The sequence below is a fragment of the Quercus suber genome, unplaced genomic scaffold, assembly GCF_002906115.3.
Source record: "Quercus suber isolate HL8 unplaced genomic scaffold, Cork oak 2.0 scaffold_50, whole genome shotgun sequence".
Classification (NCBI taxonomy): domain Eukaryota; kingdom Viridiplantae; phylum Streptophyta; class Magnoliopsida; order Fagales; family Fagaceae; genus Quercus; species Quercus suber.
In genome coordinates this window covers 1,708,127-1,731,380 of record NW_027069515.1, presented here as the reverse complement: position 1 = coordinate 1,731,380, position 23,254 = coordinate 1,708,127, and the positions used below count along the sequence as shown (strand labels likewise).

The following is a 23,254-nucleotide window of genomic DNA, read 5'->3' as shown; positions in this document are numbered from 1 at the left end:
CACTCTTAAGTGATGAAACATATAATAGAGACAAGTAGTAGTTTTAGATTTCTAAAAAATGATTTTAGAAATCATCAGATGTGCTCACATTGAGAGCTAATCTTTAAGTTTACTTTATGAATTGATTTGAGATCTGTGGTATGGTTTTTTTTATTTAAAAAAAATGCTCTAGAGAAAATTTGGTGTCATACTGTCATATTATAAATGGATTTTTAACTTGTAATAATAGATCTTATTTGTATTCATTCATAGCATTTTTGGAATTTCAAATCTTTTGGATAGTAGAGAAATGTTATTTAGTTATAATGTATATGTGTTATTACATTAATGCAAATTATCAACTAGTTATAAAGAATGGTTGAGACCCTCTCTTAATTTCAATTTCTTTTATCACATTATTCTAAGGTAGATTTCTGCATTAGAATATTACAAAAAATGCCAAGCAATAGTTACACAAATGCACACGCTATTTATGTTCTAATTTTTTTCGTGAGTAAATTTAAGTTCTGATTTAATTTGGTAATGTAATGGGTAAATCATGTTTTACTATGTTTGAACGCACTAAAATGTCAATATATCAGCTATTATATTGAGTGGAAGCTTAGCAACTTATAAATCCTAATTAAAAAGTAAACTATGCTAAAACAATTTGGCTTTCATCTTTTCTTTTCTCGAGTAAATCTAGTACACAAATTTTTTTATCATCATTTTCTTAATGGTTGAGTAATAAGTTTTGACTAGAAAAATATTACTTTCATTAGACCAGTCAATAATACCACTTTTATTAACATCAATCATAATATATCAATTCAATAATTGTGTAAAAAATGTTGTGAAAAATATTGTGTCCTTAAATTGGTGTATTTTCTTTGATTTTTGCAAACTAAATGATATATATATATATGTGTGTGTGTGTGTGTGTGTGTGTGTGTGTGTGTGTGTGTTCTTGGATAGGCAAACAAAATGAGACATATATTGATCATATGTGTCGTAGTTTCATCTTCTTTCTTTTTTTTTTTTCTTTTTTTTTTAAATTAAAAAATTTGCTTTGCTAAGCCCAAAAATTACAAAGGTTTAGTAGTGGCACATAGGCTATAGTTAATTTGCATGAGTCATGGGCTTTGCAGCCTGTAAGTCTAGAAAACAGGCTAAACCCATGGGCTATTTGATCTCCATCTACAGTCTAAGACCAAAGCAAGTTTTGATCAAGCATTAAAAAGGTTAAGAGAAGCTAGGAGACCAACTGTGTAACATTACCTAAGTTTGCTCATCCTTGGCCTGTGACCACTACAAGTTACTAAAATGTATTTGATTGGAGGTCATTAATCATTACTTAATCTTTATGTTTAACACCTAAGAACAAACAGTGATGAAAAGGAATTGTGAGATTATAGATAATAAAATGAACCAAAGAGAGAGAAACCCCGCTTCTAACCTATACTGCTGTTGTCTAATAAAACAAGTTATCAATAAGAATACAATTTAGTTAGTGATGAACCTTTTCTTTCTGTTAAAGATTCCTCTAGTGCTTCCAATACCAGTAGGTACTATTTCTTATATACAGCCAAGGAGGTTTGGAGGACAATGATTCACTATTTTGCCATCTTAGCTCATTAATATATTTCCTCTTTTTTAAACCATGAATAAAGCAAATTTTCTACCATTAACAAACCATAACTTATCACACTGCTCTTGCTAGCAAGTAAATCCTTAAAATCTATACATTAATTGCATTTCTAGTCATCGATTAACATTGATCTGTGTTTTTAAGTATACTGCAGATAACAAACTAATCCTCAAAATCTCTACATTAATTGCATTTCTAGTCATCAGTTAACATTCATCTTTGTGTTTTTAAGTATACTGGAGATAACATATTAGTGATGATGTCCAATTATTTAATATGCTATAAACTTCCATTCTATTAGAATTATGATTAAGTGATTAAATTCACAATTTTTTAACAGTTTAAGCNAAAGAGAGAGTATGTGCAATGTTGCAGCATTGGGAATTGAAATTGACAGATGTATGTACTGGATTGTAAGTAATTATACGTTTTTTTGATTTTTGGGTATGGTGTTTTGTCGTGAACTTGGTGTCTTTGAGGTATCAAGGTGCCTATTACTCAAGAAGTGATGTTAGAAATTTTGGTGTTTTTCCATTTGGACAATAGTGTTGCCTTCACTTCTCCCTAATTTGGCTTTGTATTTTAGCTTGCGAGTGGGTTTCAATGTGGACAAGGGACTGTGTTTTGTACTGCTACTGTTAGTGTTTGGAATTTATTATGTTGTTAGAGTGTCCCTTTCGTTTGTTTTTTGAGTTCCTCTGATGAATATGGACAAGAGGTTGTAATGGCAATACTATGAATTCGCCATAAACTTTACAATTGATTTTTTTTTTTTTTGGAACTGTATGATGCATATCCAATGTATGGCACATCATTGTGGACTAAATTCTAATCAATGGATGGCAGGTTATTGATCTTGTTCATTTAGATTGAGATTTTTTTTTTTTTTGGTCTTGGACAGGCAAACAAAATGAGACATGTATTGATTAGTTATATCACTATAATATAGCACTTAATAAAAATTGAGATCCACCTTAAAGCCCAATCTTTGTTATTATTTTTTTAATAACATATTAATCCTCAAAATCTCTGCATTAATTGCATTTCTAGTCATCAATTAACATTCATCTTTGTGACATTCATCTTTCATCTTTGTGTTTTTAAGTATACTGGAGATAACATATTAGTGATAATGTCCAATTATTTAATATGTTATAAACTTTAATTCTATTAGAATTATAATTAAGTGATTAAATTCATCATTTTTTAATAACTTAAGCTTTTAAAAAATTCGATAATTTAACATGTCTTAAACTTCTTCTAGGAGAATCGGTGATTTAACATGTCTCAAGAGACGAGGAAAACCAAAGTTCAAATCCCCCTCCTCTTAGTCCTCTACCAGACCAGTAAATCATAAAGAAAGAAAAAATGGCAACCAAATCATAAGGAAAGAACAAAATGCCAACCACTGAGTCTGTCAATCATATTACACAACTTAAAATGACACTGAAAATCACAACATAAACAAGCTTCAACTTATCTACACGAAGTCCACATTTATTGATGTATATGATAAAGCATCACCATACAACTTTCATGAAAATTGATTCTGTCCAGGATCAACAAAACATAAAAACCACAGTAACCAAACATACAATGAGACTAAATATATATACATCTCACCACTATATTTTCTTCTGAACTGTAACCAAGTCCAGAGCAGACCCATAAGTTCTGTCTAGAGCTTCAGCACACCAGCCATGCCCATCATCGACTGTTGGCATCCTAACTTCCATGACAGGGATTGCAGGATGTCGAGATCCTGGCAGTACAACACCAGCCAGAACTCTCAGCACATTTGAAGCATCAATGTCCATGCACACATTTATCTCTGGAACTCCCTTGGGAGCTGGAGGAATACCCATGATCTTGAAATAGCCCAGCAGATGATTCTTTCCCACCTTCTCCCCTTCACCTTCATAGACAACAATCAGCACCTCAGTTTGATTATCACGAACAGTTGTAAAAGCTAACTCTTTCCGCGTTGGCATCGTAGTGTTTCTAGGTATAATGGGTACAAAATTGTTTTCCTCCACTCGAATCCCAATGGCAAGAGGTGTGACTTGAATGGTTAACAGGTCCAAACTCCCAAATGGATCACTGATACCTGAAGCCACTGCTCCTTCCAGTGCTGCTCCACAAACAGCAGCTTCCAATGGGTTCATTCCTTTGTAAAGCTCTTGTCTTTTACATATACTCATAACAAGATTCCTAATCTTCGGAATGTATGAACATCCACCTACGGCAATTATGTCAGTGACATCCTTAGTTTCAACCTTGGCATCATGCAAGCACTGGATGATAAGGCTCTCACACTTCTCAAACACCTTCCTGTTGACTTCCTCGAATTCCTCCCGATCAACAACCTTACAAATTTTTAACTCATTTCCTAAGTCAACATCGATTTGTACACTGGTCTGGGAGGAGAGCTTGTAGATTGCATCCTGAGTTGCTACTCGGAGCAATCCCATTGATTTGATCTCATTGATTCCATGATTTGAGAAGAGAATCTCTGAATCAGGCAACAGATGACGCATCATATTCTGAAGTATGTCTTCTCCTCCTATGGTACTTCCTGCCAAGGCTTTTATCTGTGAAACTCCTCCAGCTGTAGCAGTAACAGCTACATCACAGTAGCCAGCACCCATATTAAAAATGAGTGCAATCTTCTCGCTTCCACCGCCTATATTCTCATGTACAGCCTGTTGCTGCTGCTGTGCATACAACAGTGCCACAGCTGTTGGTTCAGGCATCAGTCTTAGGACATGAAGGCCAGCCATGGCACAAGCTCGTTCAATCCGCGTCACCTGGAAGCGGCTAAATGAAACTGGAATGGTCAGAACAACATTTCTTATGGCCCGCTTTAACTGAACTTCAGCCATTGCTTTTAACTCCACTAGAAATATTGCCAGGACTTCTTCAGGAGTGGTGGATCTCCAGACATTGTTAACCAAGGCTGCAATAAATGGGCGGACGCCAATATCCAATGTTTGTACCAAAAATGGAAGGCTTTTGCTTGAATGAACAACTGGATCAGTGTCAACTCTACCAATTAAGAGTTTCATGTTGAAGATTGCAGCGCCAGATAACATTTCATGCTCATGGGAGAGTTGATTGCTGACTCCCCCTGAAGGAATATCATCTTTGAAGGTAACATAGGATCGCATCATCTTTTGGTTTCTAGTATTTTTAAGGAGCTCCACTTCGGAGCCATTCCAAACTGCAACACTGCATTTTGAAGTGCCAACATCAATTCCAATTGCAATTTCCGGAAAAGCAGAAGATGATTTCTCCTCTCCTGTGGTTTCACTATCAGATGCGACAGTGTATGCTGGTTCAGCCATTCCTAAATTTAGAAAAATTAAAAGAAGGATGAAGAATTTTCTTAACATTGAACGATCCAAGAGGTAGCTCACAACCATTTGCAACATATAATACAAAGCAGGGCACAGGAAACAACCTTATTAGACATAGTTATATAGGACTCTAAATGCCAGACCAAGAGAAATCAGATTATTCATCTGATGTAACAAGCACAAAAGAATCATGTATGACTTCAACTCACAAAAACAACTTTGTCGACCTTACATTTTGTTTAGACAGGAGGACAAAACACATGGACAAATTGAAGCTGCCAGGCTTTCTAATCCAAGATAATGAATTCTCTAATGAGGTATGGTTCTCTAGAAGCAAAGGCTCATAAAACTTTAGTTTGATTATTAATGCAACCAATACTAGTTGAATTATTGACTTTTGCCTTTTGTCTAGGGAACCACTAACCATCCATCTTATTTCTCATTGCACCACAACAATCTCAAATAAAAACATTAAATGAGGAACAACCAAGTCTTTCTTAATCTTAACTAAATGCATACAAACTCAATCCAAATTCAGTAAACAGTGGTGATGCTTTTATAAAACAGTTTGGTTGCCTAAAATCTCTAATTTGACTCCTCTATCAGCCAACTGCCATTAAAGCATTGATGATCAAACTCCTCAAGAAACAGGTTAATTTTTCAGTGATGTCAATTAACAAGAATTTTCAAAACTTAAAAACATTAAAATGAAATGCAATAGATGACCCCAGGGAGAGAGAGAATGTCTACATACAGTTATACCATTGGACCATTGGTTGTGTCTTCCTTAAATTAGACCAGTGCACTCAACATGCATCATCTTACTAATTTTTTAAAAAGCTCTACCTTGTTGTTCCTAAATTGAATCACGTGGTGGCATTGACCAATTAATTACCTGGTTGAAGATAATTGTCCTTTAAAAAGATTAACACTGTTTTTGCTGCATTAGTCAATACAACAATGTGAATGAATTCAATTACTAATGTGGAGCTATAATCTGAATTCTAAAGGCACATGATGTACATCGCTATTTATATTTGGACATAAAGATGCTGTTTTTACATTGTTAGACGAATTAGCCTTCAGGGTAATTTCTAGTTCAGCATAAGCCACAATCCATCTACACTAATAAAACCCCCAATTCTAAAAGGCATCCAAAGTAAAGAACTTTGAAAACAGAGTTCTTTCAGGTCTTCCTACAAACACCTTTAAGGTCTTTTGGTTCCTAAAAAGTTGACATAAAACCCAACCACACAACAAAGTATTGCATTAAAACAAAACCGACCCATTTCCTAAAACGATGGTATATCCTTGTTGGGTATCAAACTGAATATGCCAAAGAGCCAAAAAACAACGAATCTATAGCAACATGAAGACTAGAAAATGATATCTAATGAAGTAAAAGTACGTCAATAAAACAGAGTGTTAATAAATAAAAAAAAGAAGAAGCCATGCAGTGCAAACCCTTAATGAAAAAACAAAATGTGGAAAATGAGGACTTACTGCTTAGAGAAGATCACGAGAGCAGATAGAGAAATGGATTGGAAGTTGGGACACCACTTTTGCGTTGAGAAGACACAGCTTTAGCTTGCTGATAAACAAATACAAAAGGTGCTCTTAAGTCTTAAGCTCAAGTTCTAGAGTTTCCTAGAGAGAGAGAGAGAGAGAGGGAGAGAGAGACAAAAGTGGAAGATTTTGGTTCTTTTTCTTTTCTTTATTTTGTGCAGTGGAAACTTTAAAATGTGAGCACTCAGACGCAGATCACATATACTACATGCATTTTTGTTACTTCTAACATTAAAAGATTGAATTCGAAGGCCTTGAGGGCCAATTGATTCAAGACACGTCTGGAGCGTTGTGATTATGAGGATAAATGTGCGCACACGGTTTGCACAGTTTGTTCGTGCTCGCGAGAAGCGTCGAGAGAAAACACACAGCTACGGACATACGTGGACTGGCGAAGAAACTATATCCTGACACAGGGTTTCATTGTAATCGAGCTGATTTCACAAAGCCCAGATCACATATTGCCACAAAGCTAAGACAAGGCTGGGCATGGGTTTAAGTTTAAAGACCTGGGCAGCCCAAGACGAAGGTGTGAACTATGGGAGGAGGTCTAGCAGTCTCGGGCCCAAGGATTGGGCTTAATTGATTTTTTACTTTTTCAATAAAATGAATGATAGATTTTAGGATAATATATACTTTTTTGGTCTTTAAATTTTATTAAATATTTGTTTTTTACCTCAACTTTTAAAAATTTATTTTTTTAATTTCTAAATTATTGAATTTTTTGTCTTTCATTTCTAAATTATTGAAAATGTTTTACTTTCTATCTTTAAACTTAAATTTATTTTAACCCATAAACTATTCAAAAAAGTTTTTTTTTTTTTTTAAATTCTTGTTTTTGTCTTTAAACTGTTAATTTTTTTTTTTGTGCAAAGATTAAGAATGAAAAAAAAAATTTTAATTTATATTCAAAAAAGTTTTTTTTTTTTTTTAAATTCTTGTTTTTGTCTTTAAACTGTTAATTTTTTTTTTTGTGCAAAGATTAAGAATGAAAAAAAAAATTTTAATTTAGGGAATAAAAAAAAATCTTGGTAAAATTTAGGGGCCAAAATAATATTTTATCCTAAGTTTTATTGTTTCTAATAATCAAATGAAAGGTAAAGCTAGGGTTGCCCATCAACACACTAGACTCAACCCACTCAAGACCTGGATCAGTATTGTGGTGGTCGGCGGCGATTCTCTAGTGTTACACTTACTTTGGCGAGTTGAGTGGAGATTTTTCTCCCCCCCCAAAACCTACCAAAATTATTGATCCGACTGACAAACAAAGAATTTTCCGGCAACATTTTAGTGGATATGGGGAGATTTTCACTGAATCTGGTGAGATCTCACCAGACTTTCACAATTTTTCATCTTTATCTGACTAGATCTTCACCACTTTTCAAATCTCTAATGTTGACCTATTCGACTGCTAAAAAACTTTCCCAAACCAATATTTTTAGGGTATCTATTAACTTTTTCTAAAGTAATTTACAATTTTAAGATAAAGCTTCACACATTGAATGTTTGGTTGATGGTAAGAAAGCACATGTTGATGCACACATGTTACTAAAATAATATGTAGAGGATTATTTTAAACAATTAAAATTTATAATTTATATAGTATTGTTTTATATAATGTAATATAAATCTAAATTTGAGACATGCTTAATTAAATACCATAAATGGCATGCTTAAAAAACGTTTTAAATTTAGGGAGTTTAATGTTTAAACATTCTCAAGATATAAATATATCATAACCCAAGCAAGTTTAAAGGATTCTAATCATAGGCCAAATATATCATAAATGAAATCTTTTTAAGTTGAAGATTTAAAAAGTAGGAACTCTTCTCATATATAGGAGATGGTATCTCATTCTCCGGATGTAGAGCAGGCTCAACAACTTGGAAGGCCTAAGGTAAAAATTTTAAGTAGGGCCTTTTTTATCTTTATTTTTATATTTATATATTAATTAAATAATATTTATTGAATTTTTTATTTTTTATTTAAAATCTATTTTTTTCTTGCTTTTTGAGTTGCAAAATTACTAATTAAGTTTTTGTATTTAAGTTCCTCTAACATTTTTTTTTTCAATTGATAATATGACTAATCCATCTAATATTTCTTATGACATAGTAGGCCTTAAATAAGATTTTATTAATTTTAATTTTGAAGAATCTTTATTTTTATATTTATATATTAATTAAATAATATTTATTGAATTTTTTATTTTTTATTTAAAATCTATTTTTTTCTTGCTTTTTGAGTTGCAAAATTACTAATTAAGTTTTTGTATTTAAGTTCCTCTAACATTTTTTTTTTCAATTGATAATATGACTAATCCATCTAATATTTCTTATGACATAGTAGGCCTTAAATAAGATTTTATTAATTTTAATTTTGAAGAACTTCTTTCTACAGATGCAACTGTAACAAGTATTTTCTAGTAGGCATTTATAATGATAAAATATTTATAAATACATAAAACACAATTTATAATTAAGACATTTTTTTCTCTCCTCGTGTGTGTGTGTGTTAAGTATTCTTAAAAAAAAAAAAAAAACTAAGTGAGCCTTTGGGTTTAGTGTTTTTCTCCTGCGTCTGCGTTTCTGGTGTTTCACGCCTTTTTTTTTTTTTTTTCTCCGTGAGTTTCAGCTTTAGGGACAAAGTGCACTGTTCACGGGACCCACAACTACTTTATTCAGAAAAAAAAATTAAAAATGAGTCCCACGATACTATTCACACATTTAAAAAAATTTTAAACAATGTTTTCAGTTTTCAACAAAATAAACTGTATCCAAATGGATCATAAAAGTAAAATTTAAAGTATAGAATTAGAACCTATTTATTGGAAACTTTCTAACATTGTGACTATTTTCTACTTTAAAGTCTAAATCTACACAAATAAAAATTAATTTATTAGATAGTTTAATAAATTAATATAATTATAATATAAATAAGTTGATATGGTACGCATTAAATTATAAATTTGCGTGATAACTTGTCGTAATTGAGCAAAAGAGACTATTCATGCTTATGCGTGTACAGTGGGTGCGTTAGAGCATTCTCATCAGCTGTTTTATAAAAAATGCCATTTTGACACACTAAAAACATACTTTACTATTTTACCACATCATTTTACAACATCTCATTTATCAGGTGTTCTATTTTTCAATTCTATACATTAAAATAATATTTACTACAGATTAAAATAATATATTTACCCAAAACCTAGCAAATATATAAATGCACAGCTAGAGGCAGTCGCAACCACCCAAGAACCAACAGCCACCGCTACAACCACCGCCACAACAACAGCCACCGCTACAACCACAAACTACAACCATAATCACCGGATCTTTCAACAAATTCCAAATCCAAAAACCTCAACAAAATAAAAAAATTTTAAAAAAAAAACTCAAAATCTTCAACAAAACCCCAACCCAACAGATCAATCAATGACCAAACTCAACCAACCATCGGCGGAGAGATCGGCGGCGAGAGCTGTGGAGGACGACGAGCAAAGATCGGCGACTGCCCCTGGGCGAGCAAAGCTTCAGATCGGCGAGCAGAGGTTCAGATTGGTGAGCTTCAATCTGCAAGCTCTGCGTCAGATCAGAATCGCCTTCTTCTTCGTGACAAGAATCGGCGACTATGGAGGACGACGAACAAAGATTGGCGACTGCCCCTGGGCGAGCAAAGCTTCAGATCGGCGAGCAGAGGTTCAGATTGGCGAGCTTCAATCGGCGAGCTCTGCTTCAAATCGGAATCGCCTTCTTCTTCATGACAGGAAAAAAAAAAAAAAAAAGAGAGAGAAAGAAATAGAGAGCATGGAGAGATGGAGACCAAAGAGGAGAGAGGGAGAGCTCTGTTGCAGACGAGAGAGATGTGCGTTGGAAGAGAGAGAAAAGCAAATAAAATAATCCAAAAAATTATAGCACATCCCTCCGTACGCTCTCATATTTGAGAGCGTACTGTTCATGTGTGCCAAATTTTTTGAGATTTAGGACATCTGATGAGCGTGTTTTTTGGTGTTTGGTGTGTCAAATGTGCCAAATATTTGGCATTTGGCACATTTGACACACCTGATGACAATGCTCTTAATGTCTTAGGGAAGTTAGTGTTAATATGCATGTTTAGTGTTAGTGTGGGGGGTCGTGGGCCATGTGGCTGACTGGCTATCAGCTATGCATGTAGCGTTTAGTGAAGTGAACCAGGTGCAATGTTGTCAGTTGTGCAGTGTACAAAGAAAAAAAATGAAAATTGAGTAAAAAGTCCAATAGTTTTCACAAACAAGTGCTATACTCTCATTTTCCTGTCTTCCATTTCAGACAGAGAGAAGGAGGGGTTGCCTCAAATGAAGCTCAAGCCTCAAGCTGCTATGCCCACACTCAGCACACCGTCTACCACTGTGAAGTTATTGCAAAGAATGAAAAAAAGCTTATAAAAAAAATATCAAGATGAAGAAAGGTGAGAATATAGATGGATAGACAGTGAGAGGAGAGATTTTTTCTTTTGTTTTTTGTTTTAGAAATTTATAATCTCTATTTTAACATATTTTAAGATATTTATTTTGTATAATTAATAAATTTGTTTAGTATTAATTTTGATTTTAGTAGATTTTAAGAATGTGTTAATAAATTTATATCTTATGATTTAATTTGTTGTAGGCAAATTTTGACTATTTTTGTTTTTTCTTTTTTAATCTTCTATATTTTAGGATACCATAGAGCCTTTTTAATGTATTCTATTGGTGAATAAAAGTACTTAAATTATTTTTTTTATACTTAAAATATATAGACAAATATATATATATATATATATATATATACTCACACCCCCACAAAAGGGACCTTCTTCTCTTTGAGTTTGCATCACTTGCACCTATATTTTAGCTGCAGGTAAGCCCCACACCATACAAGACTTTTGCCATGTATAGACAACATCCAGACCTTTATTACTCCCAATAGAAGCATACACAAAAGCGGTCTTTCTAACTAAACTACTCATACATTTTCAACATACAGCTATTCTTCTTTGTCCTTATCATTTTCTTCATAATCCAACCAACCTAACAACAACAACACCCTCTATAGCCCTTGACTCCCTCAGAACTCAACCTAGTCCAAACCATACTCACACATGCCTATCCCAACTCGAACTACAACCTAACCTTTCAATACGTTGGCCTCCCAGACAAACCAACCTTTCTCTCATGGCTCAGCAACCACTTCACCACAAAAATCCCACAGCGCAGAGACTTTACAATAGCCCGTATAAATCATCAAATCCACGAGCTCATCGTAGATTTCTCCAACCACTCCATCATTTCCAACCAAATTTACAATGGTCACGGCTTCCCTTTACTCACTTTCGATGAACAAATAGCCGCAAAAGCTTTGACCTTAGCCTACGCTCCCTTTGTTGCTTCAGTTAGTAAGAGACGCTTGAAGATCAATGAGGTTGTCTGTGGTAGTTTCACTGTGGGATGGTACGGAGAGACTAGGATCAACAAGAAGGTTGTGAAGGTTATGTGTTTTTACTTTTTACTTAGATGGGACTGTTAATATGTACATGAGGCCGTTGGAGGGAGTAACGGTGACAGTTGATCTTGAAGAGATGAAGATCATTGGGTTTTGGGAAAGATTAACGGTTCCGATGCCGAAAGCAGAGAGGATGGACTATAGAGAATCGGAGCAGAAACCACCATTTTTGCTGCCTTTGAAGAAGATCACTGTTTAGCAACCGGACGGACCAAGCTTCAAGATAGACGGACACGGACTTCGGTAAGAACGTTCATGAGTTCTACTTTACTAATATATGTCATGTCTAACTTCAAAATTTCAGGGACGGTTTAGTTCGTGGGTTTTCAGTTTTAAAAAGAAATATACGAGTGAAAAAGTCTATAAAAATATACGTAGTATTATTTAAAAATTAAAAATATATGCCTCAATTGTTCAAACCCGGCCCACACTTTTAATTATTGTGCTCAAATTTACGAAATTATTAAACACTTTGAGATGATAAGAGGGTTTTGTTTTGTAGTACAATAATTAAAGTTTTTTCCGATAAACACAATAATTAAAGTTCAGACTCTTGAAATGACCGGCCAGAAGGAATGACGTTTAATTTGTCAATTGATAAAATTATTGAATTATTTTTTACTGATGAATTTAGGTTAAATATTAGTAATATGAAAAAGAGTTTATTTTTAAATCCGTCAGGAGGAAAGTCCCTTCTACCAAATAATAAGCGGCGACTAATAAAACTATCTATTATGATCTATTTAATTTGTTATTTAACTTATTTAAATGATACTTAGAGATGATTAAATGAATTAATAGCATAATAAATTTGAGGAAATTAATAAAGTAAAACTTATATATATATATATATACACGTGGATAAATTGAAGTTATACTAGGTGTAATTTTAAGTAATATTATACTATTTAATAACGTTTTATTGAATTCATATTTTGAAATCCCTCTATTAGAATAGGAGCATGTTTGGTATTAGATTCAACTTTTAGCTTTTAGTTTTTATCTAAAGTTTTGTAAAACCTCACTTTTTCTTATATTTTATCAAAATTTTAAAAATTTTTTAAAGTATAAATATATTTTAACACACTTTGAGTAAAAAATTAGATAAACTGTTTCTAAATGGACACTAGATGTTTTATATGTTCTTAATATAAATTTTAAATTTTGTGCCAATCGGATGTTATCTATAATTCAATCTAGAAAATAATTTTTTATGCATAATTTTAAATTGTAAAAATTTAAAATTTAAATATAATTGAAAACATAGTTATTGATATTTGATTATTTTAAAAATTTGTAAGCACAAAGAATATTAGTTGAAAAATATTTGTCAAAATTTTCATCTTAAGATAAAATATTAAGTGATATATGTGTGTGTGTGGAGCACCAAAGTTTTGGGGCATACAGGTGTACATAACATCTCTCTCGTAGAGTTATAGTAGGTGGGTCCTATGAATGTGTGGGAGCAGGAGATGCTATGTATTCCTGACATGGGATATAATTTTTCCCACATTTGTTTTTTTGCTGAGAATAAAAAGATAATTTTTCCCACATTAGGGCTTAGGTCTTAGGTCTTAGGTCTAGGGAGGAATTATATAATATTTCATGGTTTTTCTTTCAAGATGGTGAGATCTGGTTGTTGGTAGAGGTACAGGTTTTTTAAATGGAATTGTCTTAGTTGAGACAGTGGCGGGCTGATGGTGATACCCCCAAAGTCCCTGACTTCTTTAATGTAATTAACGTGCGGGAGAAGAAGATTACTCCATAAACATGAGCGATTAGCATTACTTTTATAGGGGCACGTTTTGGTTCTTAGGCCTAAAAAGTAAAAAGATTAAGGTTTAAAGAGTTCAACATAAATAATTTGTAAAGAGTGAACTGGAAACTAGATTTTAATGAGCTGGATAACAATTATAATATGTTAAAGATGACAAGAAAATGAAGATAAACAAATTTTGTGCAAGGAAAATCATCCTTAGCAAAGTTTGGAGAGAGTAGTTCGTGTATATAATTCTCTTGAATTTAATTATAGTTCTTATTACTACAATATTTTTTTTTTCTATAAATTCTCAGATGCCCCCCCTTGTAATGGGGTCTTTCTTCTTTATATTACCATCTTTTTCTTCATTTAAGCCTTCCACGTATAGATCAAGCTGCTGGTGAGGTCAAGGGGTTAGTTGCAGAACATTTAATGCGGTGATAGCAACTTTCTCTTAGATATTTCTCAGCTTCCCTTTGTCCTATTCTCTCTTAATGCTTATCCTTACCAGTAAAATTGCCTGATGTGTCGTTCTTGATGGCAGGTTGAACCTTTGACTTCTACTTTACTTAACTGAAGAGGCATTTCTCCTCGGACTACTTTTCCAAACCTTTATAACTAAAATCCTTCCATAATTTACTCATTTGTACATCTTCGTTAAAGTCTAACCATCTTCGGATAGCTAAATGTCCTCGAACAAGGCTCACGACCCAATATACATTCCTAGGCCCTTCATCCTTACAACTTTATTGACACATTTTTTGAAAATATTAATTTATTTCACTATTGTTAATGTGACACCTTGTAATTAAATTATATAAAATTAGAGTTCTGATAGTTTAGTGTGTTAAAATTAATGACACTACACAAATCACATGCAACTTTAATTTCCAAGTTATCACAAATCAGGGCGTGGATACCCCTTGGACGATAGAAAATTTCATTCAAAGTCTAAAATGTTTGGCATTTCATTTCCCTAATTTGTCTTTTATCAGTTGGGTCCCTAAGCAGCTCACTCTTTTGCTAAGTGGTACTTGTTTTGTAGTATCTTTGGAACTTTTGATACCCCCTGTTTTGTTTCTATTAGCATGAGGGAAGCTGGCTGTTGATGCCACAATTGTGATAGGAAATGTTATAATCTTAGAAAAAACTGCAATTGGTTGTACGAACAAGTGAGTGTTTAAAAATTTTATGCTAAGCTTTTGTTTTGTTTTGTTTAGTTTTATAGTAACGCCTTATGCATGTTTCCAACAAATTTCATATTCAGTTTTTAAGCATGCCATAAGTCTTAATTAAGTACCTTTGCATCAACTAGTGCAAAATTTCTTATCTATTTTAGCATAAGAAATTACTTTTTTTTTTTTAATTTTGCATACTCAATTTTCAAAACACTCCACATTAGATTATTTATTTTACTCTATATTTTATTAAAATATCAAATTTTCTTGATTTTTTAATTGTCTTTTTTATGTACAACAATTACATACCATCCGTGCTCTTTTTTTATTCTCGAGATATGTAAAGAAAATATAAAAAATTAAATGCAAAATGAATAGTGCCGGAGTAAATTTACATAATTACTATAGCAATTATATATTTATACACACTTTTACATGATTTAATGTGTGGGTGAATTTTAGGTTTAGTTGGCTAAAACGGGGTAGTTTGTTTTTATTAATACAAACACTGATGCGAGGGCTCTTATCTTGCCAAAATACAATTGATTTTGAATTGCTTAATTTAAACTTTTATTATAAGCTAAGGATTGTTTTTATTCTTGTTTTGAATGTAAGTACTTTTTGTTTCAAACATTGTTGCGAAAAAAAAAAAAAAAAAAACTTGATTCATATATAATACGAAAATTTACTTCACAAGAAATTGCACACGAAAGACATAAATATCACCATACACATATGTTTATATAATTATATAAGAGCATTAGCATCTTATTTGTGAAAAAATTTGCCGTTTTACATTCTAAAAATTTACTTTATTTATTTTAGACAATTATTTTATAACTCACCACACATCCCATTTCTTATTTTACCATACAACCTATTACAATATTATAAATTATCTTATAAAATATTACATAAAACAACACCAATTTCTCTCCTATCTTCGTCCCTTTCTCTCTCCAACACTACCAGGGAAACCCAAGCCCCAACAACCGATTCAAACCCAATGCAACCACCAAAACCAAGACAGCACCATCGACCCCCAAAACACCGAAACCAACCCACAACTGCCAAAATTGAAACTAACCCAGATTGCCACCACCAATTTAAACCCAACACTACCAATTTAACCATCGATTCAATCCCACAACTAAAAACCACGACCCTAAACCCATGACTACCATAGAACCACCGAAATGACCCACCTAACAATTGCGAGTAAATTAGATAAAAAAAAAGGACAAAAAACCTTAGGTACAGTACTAAAGCGTTGTTCCTTAGATTTTTCTTTTAAAATTCAGTTATATGTTTTTTTTTTTTCCCTCATGGATGAAAGTGTATTTTTAATTAAATACTGTTACATGACTGAATTTTAAAGAGAGAACTTAAGGAACAAAACCAAATGAATGTATTTAAATTTTTCCAAAAAAAAAAAAAAAAGGAACAGTTTCGCCAAAAAAGAAAAAGAAAAAAGAGAGTAGAAACTCTTTTAATTAATATATAGACAACAGCCAGACCTTTATTTTCTCCCAATGGAAGCACACGCAAAAGCCCTCTTACTAACTACTCATAGGCCGTAATTCCATGGCTTCAATTTTCAACATCCAGATAATGATGTTCTTCTTTCTCCTTATCGTATTCTCCATTCTCCGACCAACCCAACAACAGCAACAACACCCTCTAGACCCCTTAACTCCCTCAGAGCTCAACTTAGTCCAAACCATTCTCACAGACGCCTATCCCAACTCCAACAACAACTTAACCTTCCAATACGTAGGCCTAGACGACCCAGATAAACCAACCCTTCTCTCATGGCTCAGCAGCCACTCCACCACAAAAATCCCACAACGCAGAGCCTTTATCATAGCCCGTATAAACCATCAAACCCACGAACTCATCGTAGATTTGTCCAACCCCTCCATCATTTCCAACCAAATTTACAAAGGCCATGGCTTCCCTTTACTCACTTTCGATGAACAAATAGCCGCAAACGCTTTGACCTTAGCCTACGCTCCCTTTGTTGCTTCAGTTAGTAAGAGAGGCTTGGAGATCAACGAGGTTCTCTGTGGTAGTTTCACTGTGGGATGGTACGGAGAGACTAGGAACAACAAGAGGGTTGTGAAGGTTATGTGTTTTTACTTAGATGGGACTGTTAATATGTACATGAGGCCGTTGGAGGGAGTAACGGCGACAGTTGATCTTGAAGAGATGAAGATCATTGGGTTTTGGGATAGATTAACGGTTCCGATGCCGAAAGCAGAGGGACGGACTATAGAGAATCGGAGCAAAAACCACCATTTTTGCCGCCGTTGAAGAAGATCACTGTTGTGCAACCGGACGGACCAAGCTTCAAGATAGATGGACACAAAGTTAGGTAAGAACGTTTATGAGTTCTATATGTTATAGCTGAAAATAATAATACACACACACGAGGAAAGTCTGAAAAACTACTCAATTAAAGAAAACTAAATACAGTCAACATACGGAGAGACCGGGTCTCTCGTAATATGTGCCAGCAGTGTCATAGACCAATAACACAAAAAGTTTATAGGTGGACTATCAAATAACAAAAGTTATTGGTTTGAATTGGCTCCTATCCTTACTATTTGCATATTTGTTGGCTTCATCATAGCAATGCTTCATTCTTATTTGAAAATTTTGGTTAATGATGGTCCTATAATCCATAATAAGGGAGGCATGAAAAAAACCTACTCTTATCTTTTTAAATTTCACTTCAATCCCTATGTTTATGATGAGTCAAATCACATGCATAACAATTTTCACATGAATTGAGATAAAAAGTTTTAATAATTGGTTCTCATTTGGTCTACTTCTTAAATCACAATTTACTTGTTGATAACATCTTATAGCTGAAAGTTGTGATTTTTTTTGGTATCTTTAGTGACTAGCTAGCTTATTGTAGACTTATATTATTGTACTAATTATTTGGAAATTATGAGAGATCATATTTTGTTCGGTGCAATAATGAAAGTATGGATTCCAAAATGACACGCGAGTATGAAGTATAATAAGTTATTACAATAATGAAATTATTATAAGTTTGTTTGTTTTTGGTTTTTGGATTTTTCGCTAAATAGTAAATTCTATATATATATATATATATAAAAGAAAGGATTTGGGTGATGAACCACAAAATTTTTGGGGCTACATGGATTAGGTTCGCTTACAAATGTCTTACTTTATGTTTTCCCTTTTAAGATGTTGATCTCTGGTTGTTGGCAAAGGTGTTATACTTTTGTAATTGGAAATGTGCGTTGTAGTGGCCTGCTAATTGTGATAACCCCAACACCTTTAATGACTTAATGTAATTAACATGTGAGAAAAGAAGATTATCCCCTAAACATTGACGATAAGAATAACTTTACTGATCCAATTTTTTTTATATAATTTATTTCATAGTTGTTAATGTGACCCAAATTTTATTGGTGGAGCATAAAATTGAGCACACTTGATGAGACAGAAGATTTGAACTCCATTATATAAAAGTAAAGTTATGACTTATGATAGATTAATGAGACATCTGGTAGTGAATGTATAATATAAAAATTGAGTTTTGATAGGTTAATGTGAAATGACACTACACCAATCATAATTTACCAACTTAATTACAATCTTAATAAATTGACAAAAAAAAGGAAGAAGTTGTAGCTTAACATTGTCCAAAAACAGAACTTTAAGAAACTCACTAGTTTTTGTTTTAATTTGAAAATGAACCAAAATTTATTTTTAATAACATAAATATTAATTACATTGTAATGGTAGTTGGAGTAATATTAACTCCTATTTAATGCTGCAAACTTGTAAAGATGTAATAAAGGCATTTAGTAAGTATTTAATGCATAATATAAAAGTAGTTATGACTTATGATAGGTTAATGTGACATCTGGTAGTGAATGTATAGAGTATAAAAATGGAGTTTTGATAGGTTAATTTGAAATGACACTACACCAATCATAATTTACCAACTTAATTACAATCTTAATAAATTGACAAAAAAAAAGGAAGAAGTTGTAGCTTAACATTATCCAAAAACAGAACTTTAAGAAACTCACCAGTTTTTGTTTTAAGTTGAAAAGTGAACCAAAATTTATTTTTATTAACATAAATATTAATTACATTGTAATGGTGGTTGGAGTAATATTAGCTCCTATTTAATGCTCCAAACTTGTAAAGATGTAATAAAGCCATTTAGTAAGTATTTTAGATGTTTGGGTTTTAAATGATAGCTAATTAAGCAGTAATGAGTAATGACATCTTTTGTGATTCTTTATATTTGTGGTACAAACTCCACGTCCTTATCTCCTACTATCTATTTATATAAAAGAAAAGATTTTGTAAACTTACACTAAAACATGAAGAAAATGAATTTGTTATTGTATTTTTAAATGAGGACAAATTTTAAAGACATCTAAAATGGATATGTAGACTTATAATTAACTAAAGATGAATATTTTGTACGATGGGAATGAAAGAAAAATACATATTAAATTATTAATTAATTATGTCAATTAAATCCTTCAAAGTTCAATGTAATTCATGATTTTCCTCTTTGTCTAAATTAATTTTAGCTTAATTAATAATTGAAATTGATTTGATTTTAAAATCTTTACACTTCCATTATAAATTTATAATGTGTGCTCCATTTGACATGTTAATTAGCTAACTTCGTTAAATTTAAAATTTAATTGGAGAGGAAATCCAATGATGAATTTGACTTTATTTTGAAATTTAAAGGACTAAAATGATACAAGTAATAGTTGATGGATCAAATTGATATAACTAATAGTTAAAGGACCAATTAAACTTTACCAAAAATATATCAGACATTTTATACAGTTGCTATTGTTTTTCCCTATAAGATACTATCAATTTATAACATGCATTACGTTGTAGCCATAACTTAACTTAAATTAATGTAGTTTTTATGACCAAATAATTCACATTTATCATTCTTAAATTAGGTGGGCGAACTGGGATTTCACTTAAGTTTTGACATGCGAGCAGGTCCAATAATTTCTTTGGCATCAATTTACGACTTGGAGAAGCAAAAATTTCGACCTGTGTTGTATAAAGGTTATGTGTCAGAGCATTTGTCCATATATGGATCCTAGATAAGAATGGTATATAGGACATTTGACATGCTGGTGAATATGGGTTGGTCGTGCAGCTGATCACTCGAACCATCGATTGAGATGCCCAGGGAATGCTGCATTTATGGATGCCTATGTTGTTGGCCAAAATGGGAAACCAGTAAAGATGTCACAAATTTTTTGCATATTTGAACGACATGCTGGAGATATAATGTGGCGTCACACAGAGACTGCTATTCCAAGAACAATAGTAAGTAAAATTTTTAGAATCTCATTCTCTCTCTTATGTGGCTTTGTTTGTTTCTCAAAGAAAAAAAAAGTGAGTAAAACTTTAATAGGTTTTAAAGGTTTGCCGATTATATTTCTAGTGGTTTATACTTTATATGATAACGAGATTGGGTTGATGACAACATTGACAAGTACTCGTTTTGAAACCGCCCTTTTTAAAAGTGCATTATATATATATGTGTGTGTGTGTGTGTGTGTTTTCTTTCTAAATACAGTTTTTTCAATTATTTATTTATTTATTTTAAGGTTCTTTGTTGGGTAATTAAAGTAGAAATTTTAAACCTCATGCTTAGCTAAATGGATTGCAGGTAAGGGAGGTTAGGCCAGAGGTGAGCTTAGTGGTCAGGATGGTGTCAACTGTGGGCAACTATGACTACATAATAGATTGGGAATTCAAGCAAAGTGGCTCAATTATTGCTACGGTAAATCATCATTTTTATTCCCTTGATTCACATAAGTTCTCTTTCATGAAAAACCCGATTAGTGTTATTGAACTATATAAGGTCCGTTTTATTACAATATAACAATAATTAAGCTTAATCTCAAAATTTTAGATTTATTCTCAACAAATTAATCGACACTAGTAATATATATTTTTTCCATCATTTTATTATATCCAAAGTCACATGCTTATAATCCAACACACTCGAATATTTAGTTTTAAATAGATTTTGCTATTCAATCATCTAACAAAGTCTCTAGCCAAAATGCATTGTTGAAGGGAATTTACACTTCCAATAGAGAACCACACCTTATGAATTAGAGGTCATTAATTCTTTGTTTATTAAGTCTAATACTATAACAAATTTCACAATTACTAAGGTCGTATAATTCTTTGTGGATTAATGTATAATAAACGTAATATCAATAATGGTCCCATGTATAAGTAATATTGTATTGAAATATATAAGGTCCTTTATATCTTTACAATATAATAATCATTAAGCTTAATCCCAAAATTTTAGATTCATTCTCAACAGATTAATTGATACTAGTAACATATATTTTTTCGTCATTTTATTATATCCAAAGTCACAGGCTTATAATACAACATACTTGAATATTTAGTTTGAAATAGAATTTGCTATTCAATCATCTAACAAAGTCTCTAGCCAAAATGCATTGTTGAAGGGAATTTACACTCTTCCAGCAGAGAACCACACCTATAAATTAGAGGTCATTAATTCTTTGTTTATAAAGTCTAATACTATAACAAATTTCACAATTACTAAGGTGGTAAATGTGGATTAATGTATAATGAAAGTAATATCAATGATGGTCTTATTGTATTAATTAGAATTTTTACTTCGATTGTGAAATTTGTTACATCTTAGGGTTAAAACTCCATTATTAAAAATCAATACTCTTTTATTACAGGTTGGGCTAACTGGTTTGCTAGAAGTGAGGGGATCAAAGTACACTCACAGAGACCAAATAGAGGAGGAAGTCTATGGTACACTATTAGCACAAAATACCATAGGTGTAAACCATGATCACTTCCTAATTTACCACCTTGATCTTGATGTGGATGGTGATTCCAATTCTTTTGTCAAGTCCAATTTGAAAACGACCCAAGTGCCTGACCACGGCTCACCTAGGAAGAGTTATTGGAGGGTTGTTAGTGAGACAGCTAAAACTGAATCAGATGCAAAAATCAAACTCGGCTCAAAGGCAACTGAGTTACTAGTTGTGAATCCGAACAAGATGACTAAGATGGGCAATCATGTTGGCTATCGTCTGATCCCCAAATCAGGGGCAGGTTCACTTCTATCAGACGATGATTGCTCCCAAACCAGAGCAGCCTTCACTAAGTACAATGTGTGGGTCACTCCATATAATAAGTCAGAAAAATGGGCTGGGGGACTCTATGTTGATCAAAGCCGAGGGGATGACACTTTAGCCACGTGGAGCCAAAGGTATCCTTCGATAAGTTATAATCGTGATCATTCCACTGATCATTTATATATATATATACACACATAATAAGATTTGAATTTATAGTATCCGTTATGTGGTAATTGTTTTTTATCATCAGGTTAAGATGCTATTTGATTTTTGGTGTAAGTAAGATTCAAATTCAAATATCTTATTATGACCATTTGAGTTAATTGGAAACTATAGCCAACTAATCATATTGATGGTAGGGATTTATGGGTTAATCATCCTCTATTTATCCTAATAATCCTTATTGTTATATATTGTCAATGCAGGAATAGGGAGATAGAAAATAAGGACATTGTGGTATGGTACACGTTGGGGTTTCATCATGCACCTTACCAAGAAGATTTTCCATTGATGCCTACGCTGAGCAGTGGTTTTGAGCTGAGGCCAGCAAATTTCTTCGAGAGCAATCCGGTGCTAAAGGTAAAACCACCTCAAGATGTCATGAGGCTTAATTGCTCCATTTTGAAAGTGGTCTAAGTCATTGGATTACGTAGGCTTGAAGTGCACTTAATATCATGCTTCATTGTTGAAGAACACTTAAAAAAGAAAAAGAAAAGAAAAAGAAGAACCTTATTATGAAGCTGCTTGGGATGGACCCCTTATGTCTCAATTCAATTTGAAGAATGCTCAGTAATAAACCCTTTTGCAGCAATTATTGCTTATCCTTGCAAGGCATTGGCAAATGGAAATGGAAGGATTCCAAGGCTGTTCTCTTTTGTCTTCTCTAATAAAATTGTTCATATATTTAGCCACAAACAAAAATTTTTTGCATAGAAAATGGAGTGAAATCACAAACTTCAGAGAAACTGTGCACTTAGGCAATCTCCATTCCTGCAACTCGAACATGGGTTATGATGCCAATAATTAATATGGGAACTTTGTCCCTGCTTTCTCATTTAAACA

General features: G+C 32.7%; 2 protein-coding genes across 2 annotated transcripts; one reads left to right on the top strand and one right to left on the bottom strand.

Moving 5' to 3' along the window:
* Positions 1 to 3,103: 3,103 nt before the first annotated feature.
* LOC136066876 (heat shock 70 kDa protein 8-like) lies at positions 3,104 to 6,668 on the bottom strand. The gene is made up of 2 exons (XM_065771872.1): positions 6,487 to 6,668; positions 3,104 to 4,973 (listed from the first exon to the last, which is right to left on the bottom strand). Exon 2 carries the CDS (start codon positions 4,969 to 4,971, stop codon positions 3,253 to 3,255), a length of 1,719 nt encoding a protein of 572 aa, XP_065627944.1. The 5' UTR covers positions 4,972 to 4,973; positions 6,487 to 6,668; the 3' UTR covers positions 3,104 to 3,252.
* A 9,762-nt stretch (positions 6,669 to 16,430) lies between these two features.
* Positions 16,431 to 23,252, top strand: LOC112038115 (amine oxidase [copper-containing] alpha 2, peroxisomal). Its single transcript, XM_024070934.2, is given in 8 exon segments — positions 16,431 to 17,274; positions 17,277 to 17,382; positions 19,991 to 20,001; positions 20,004 to 20,115; positions 20,117 to 20,369; positions 20,716 to 20,829; positions 21,785 to 22,323; positions 22,618 to 23,252. Coding segments are annotated over 8 exon segments (2,028 nt in total). The 5' UTR covers positions 16,431 to 16,592; the 3' UTR covers positions 22,829 to 23,252.
* Positions 23,253 to 23,254: the final 2 nt, after the last annotated feature.

What these genes read in the sequence shown, in the direction of transcription:
- LOC136066876 (XM_065771872.1), bottom strand. Translation starts at nt 4,971, where the DNA reads ATGGCTGAACCAGCATACACTGTCGCATCTGATAGTGAAACCACAGGA.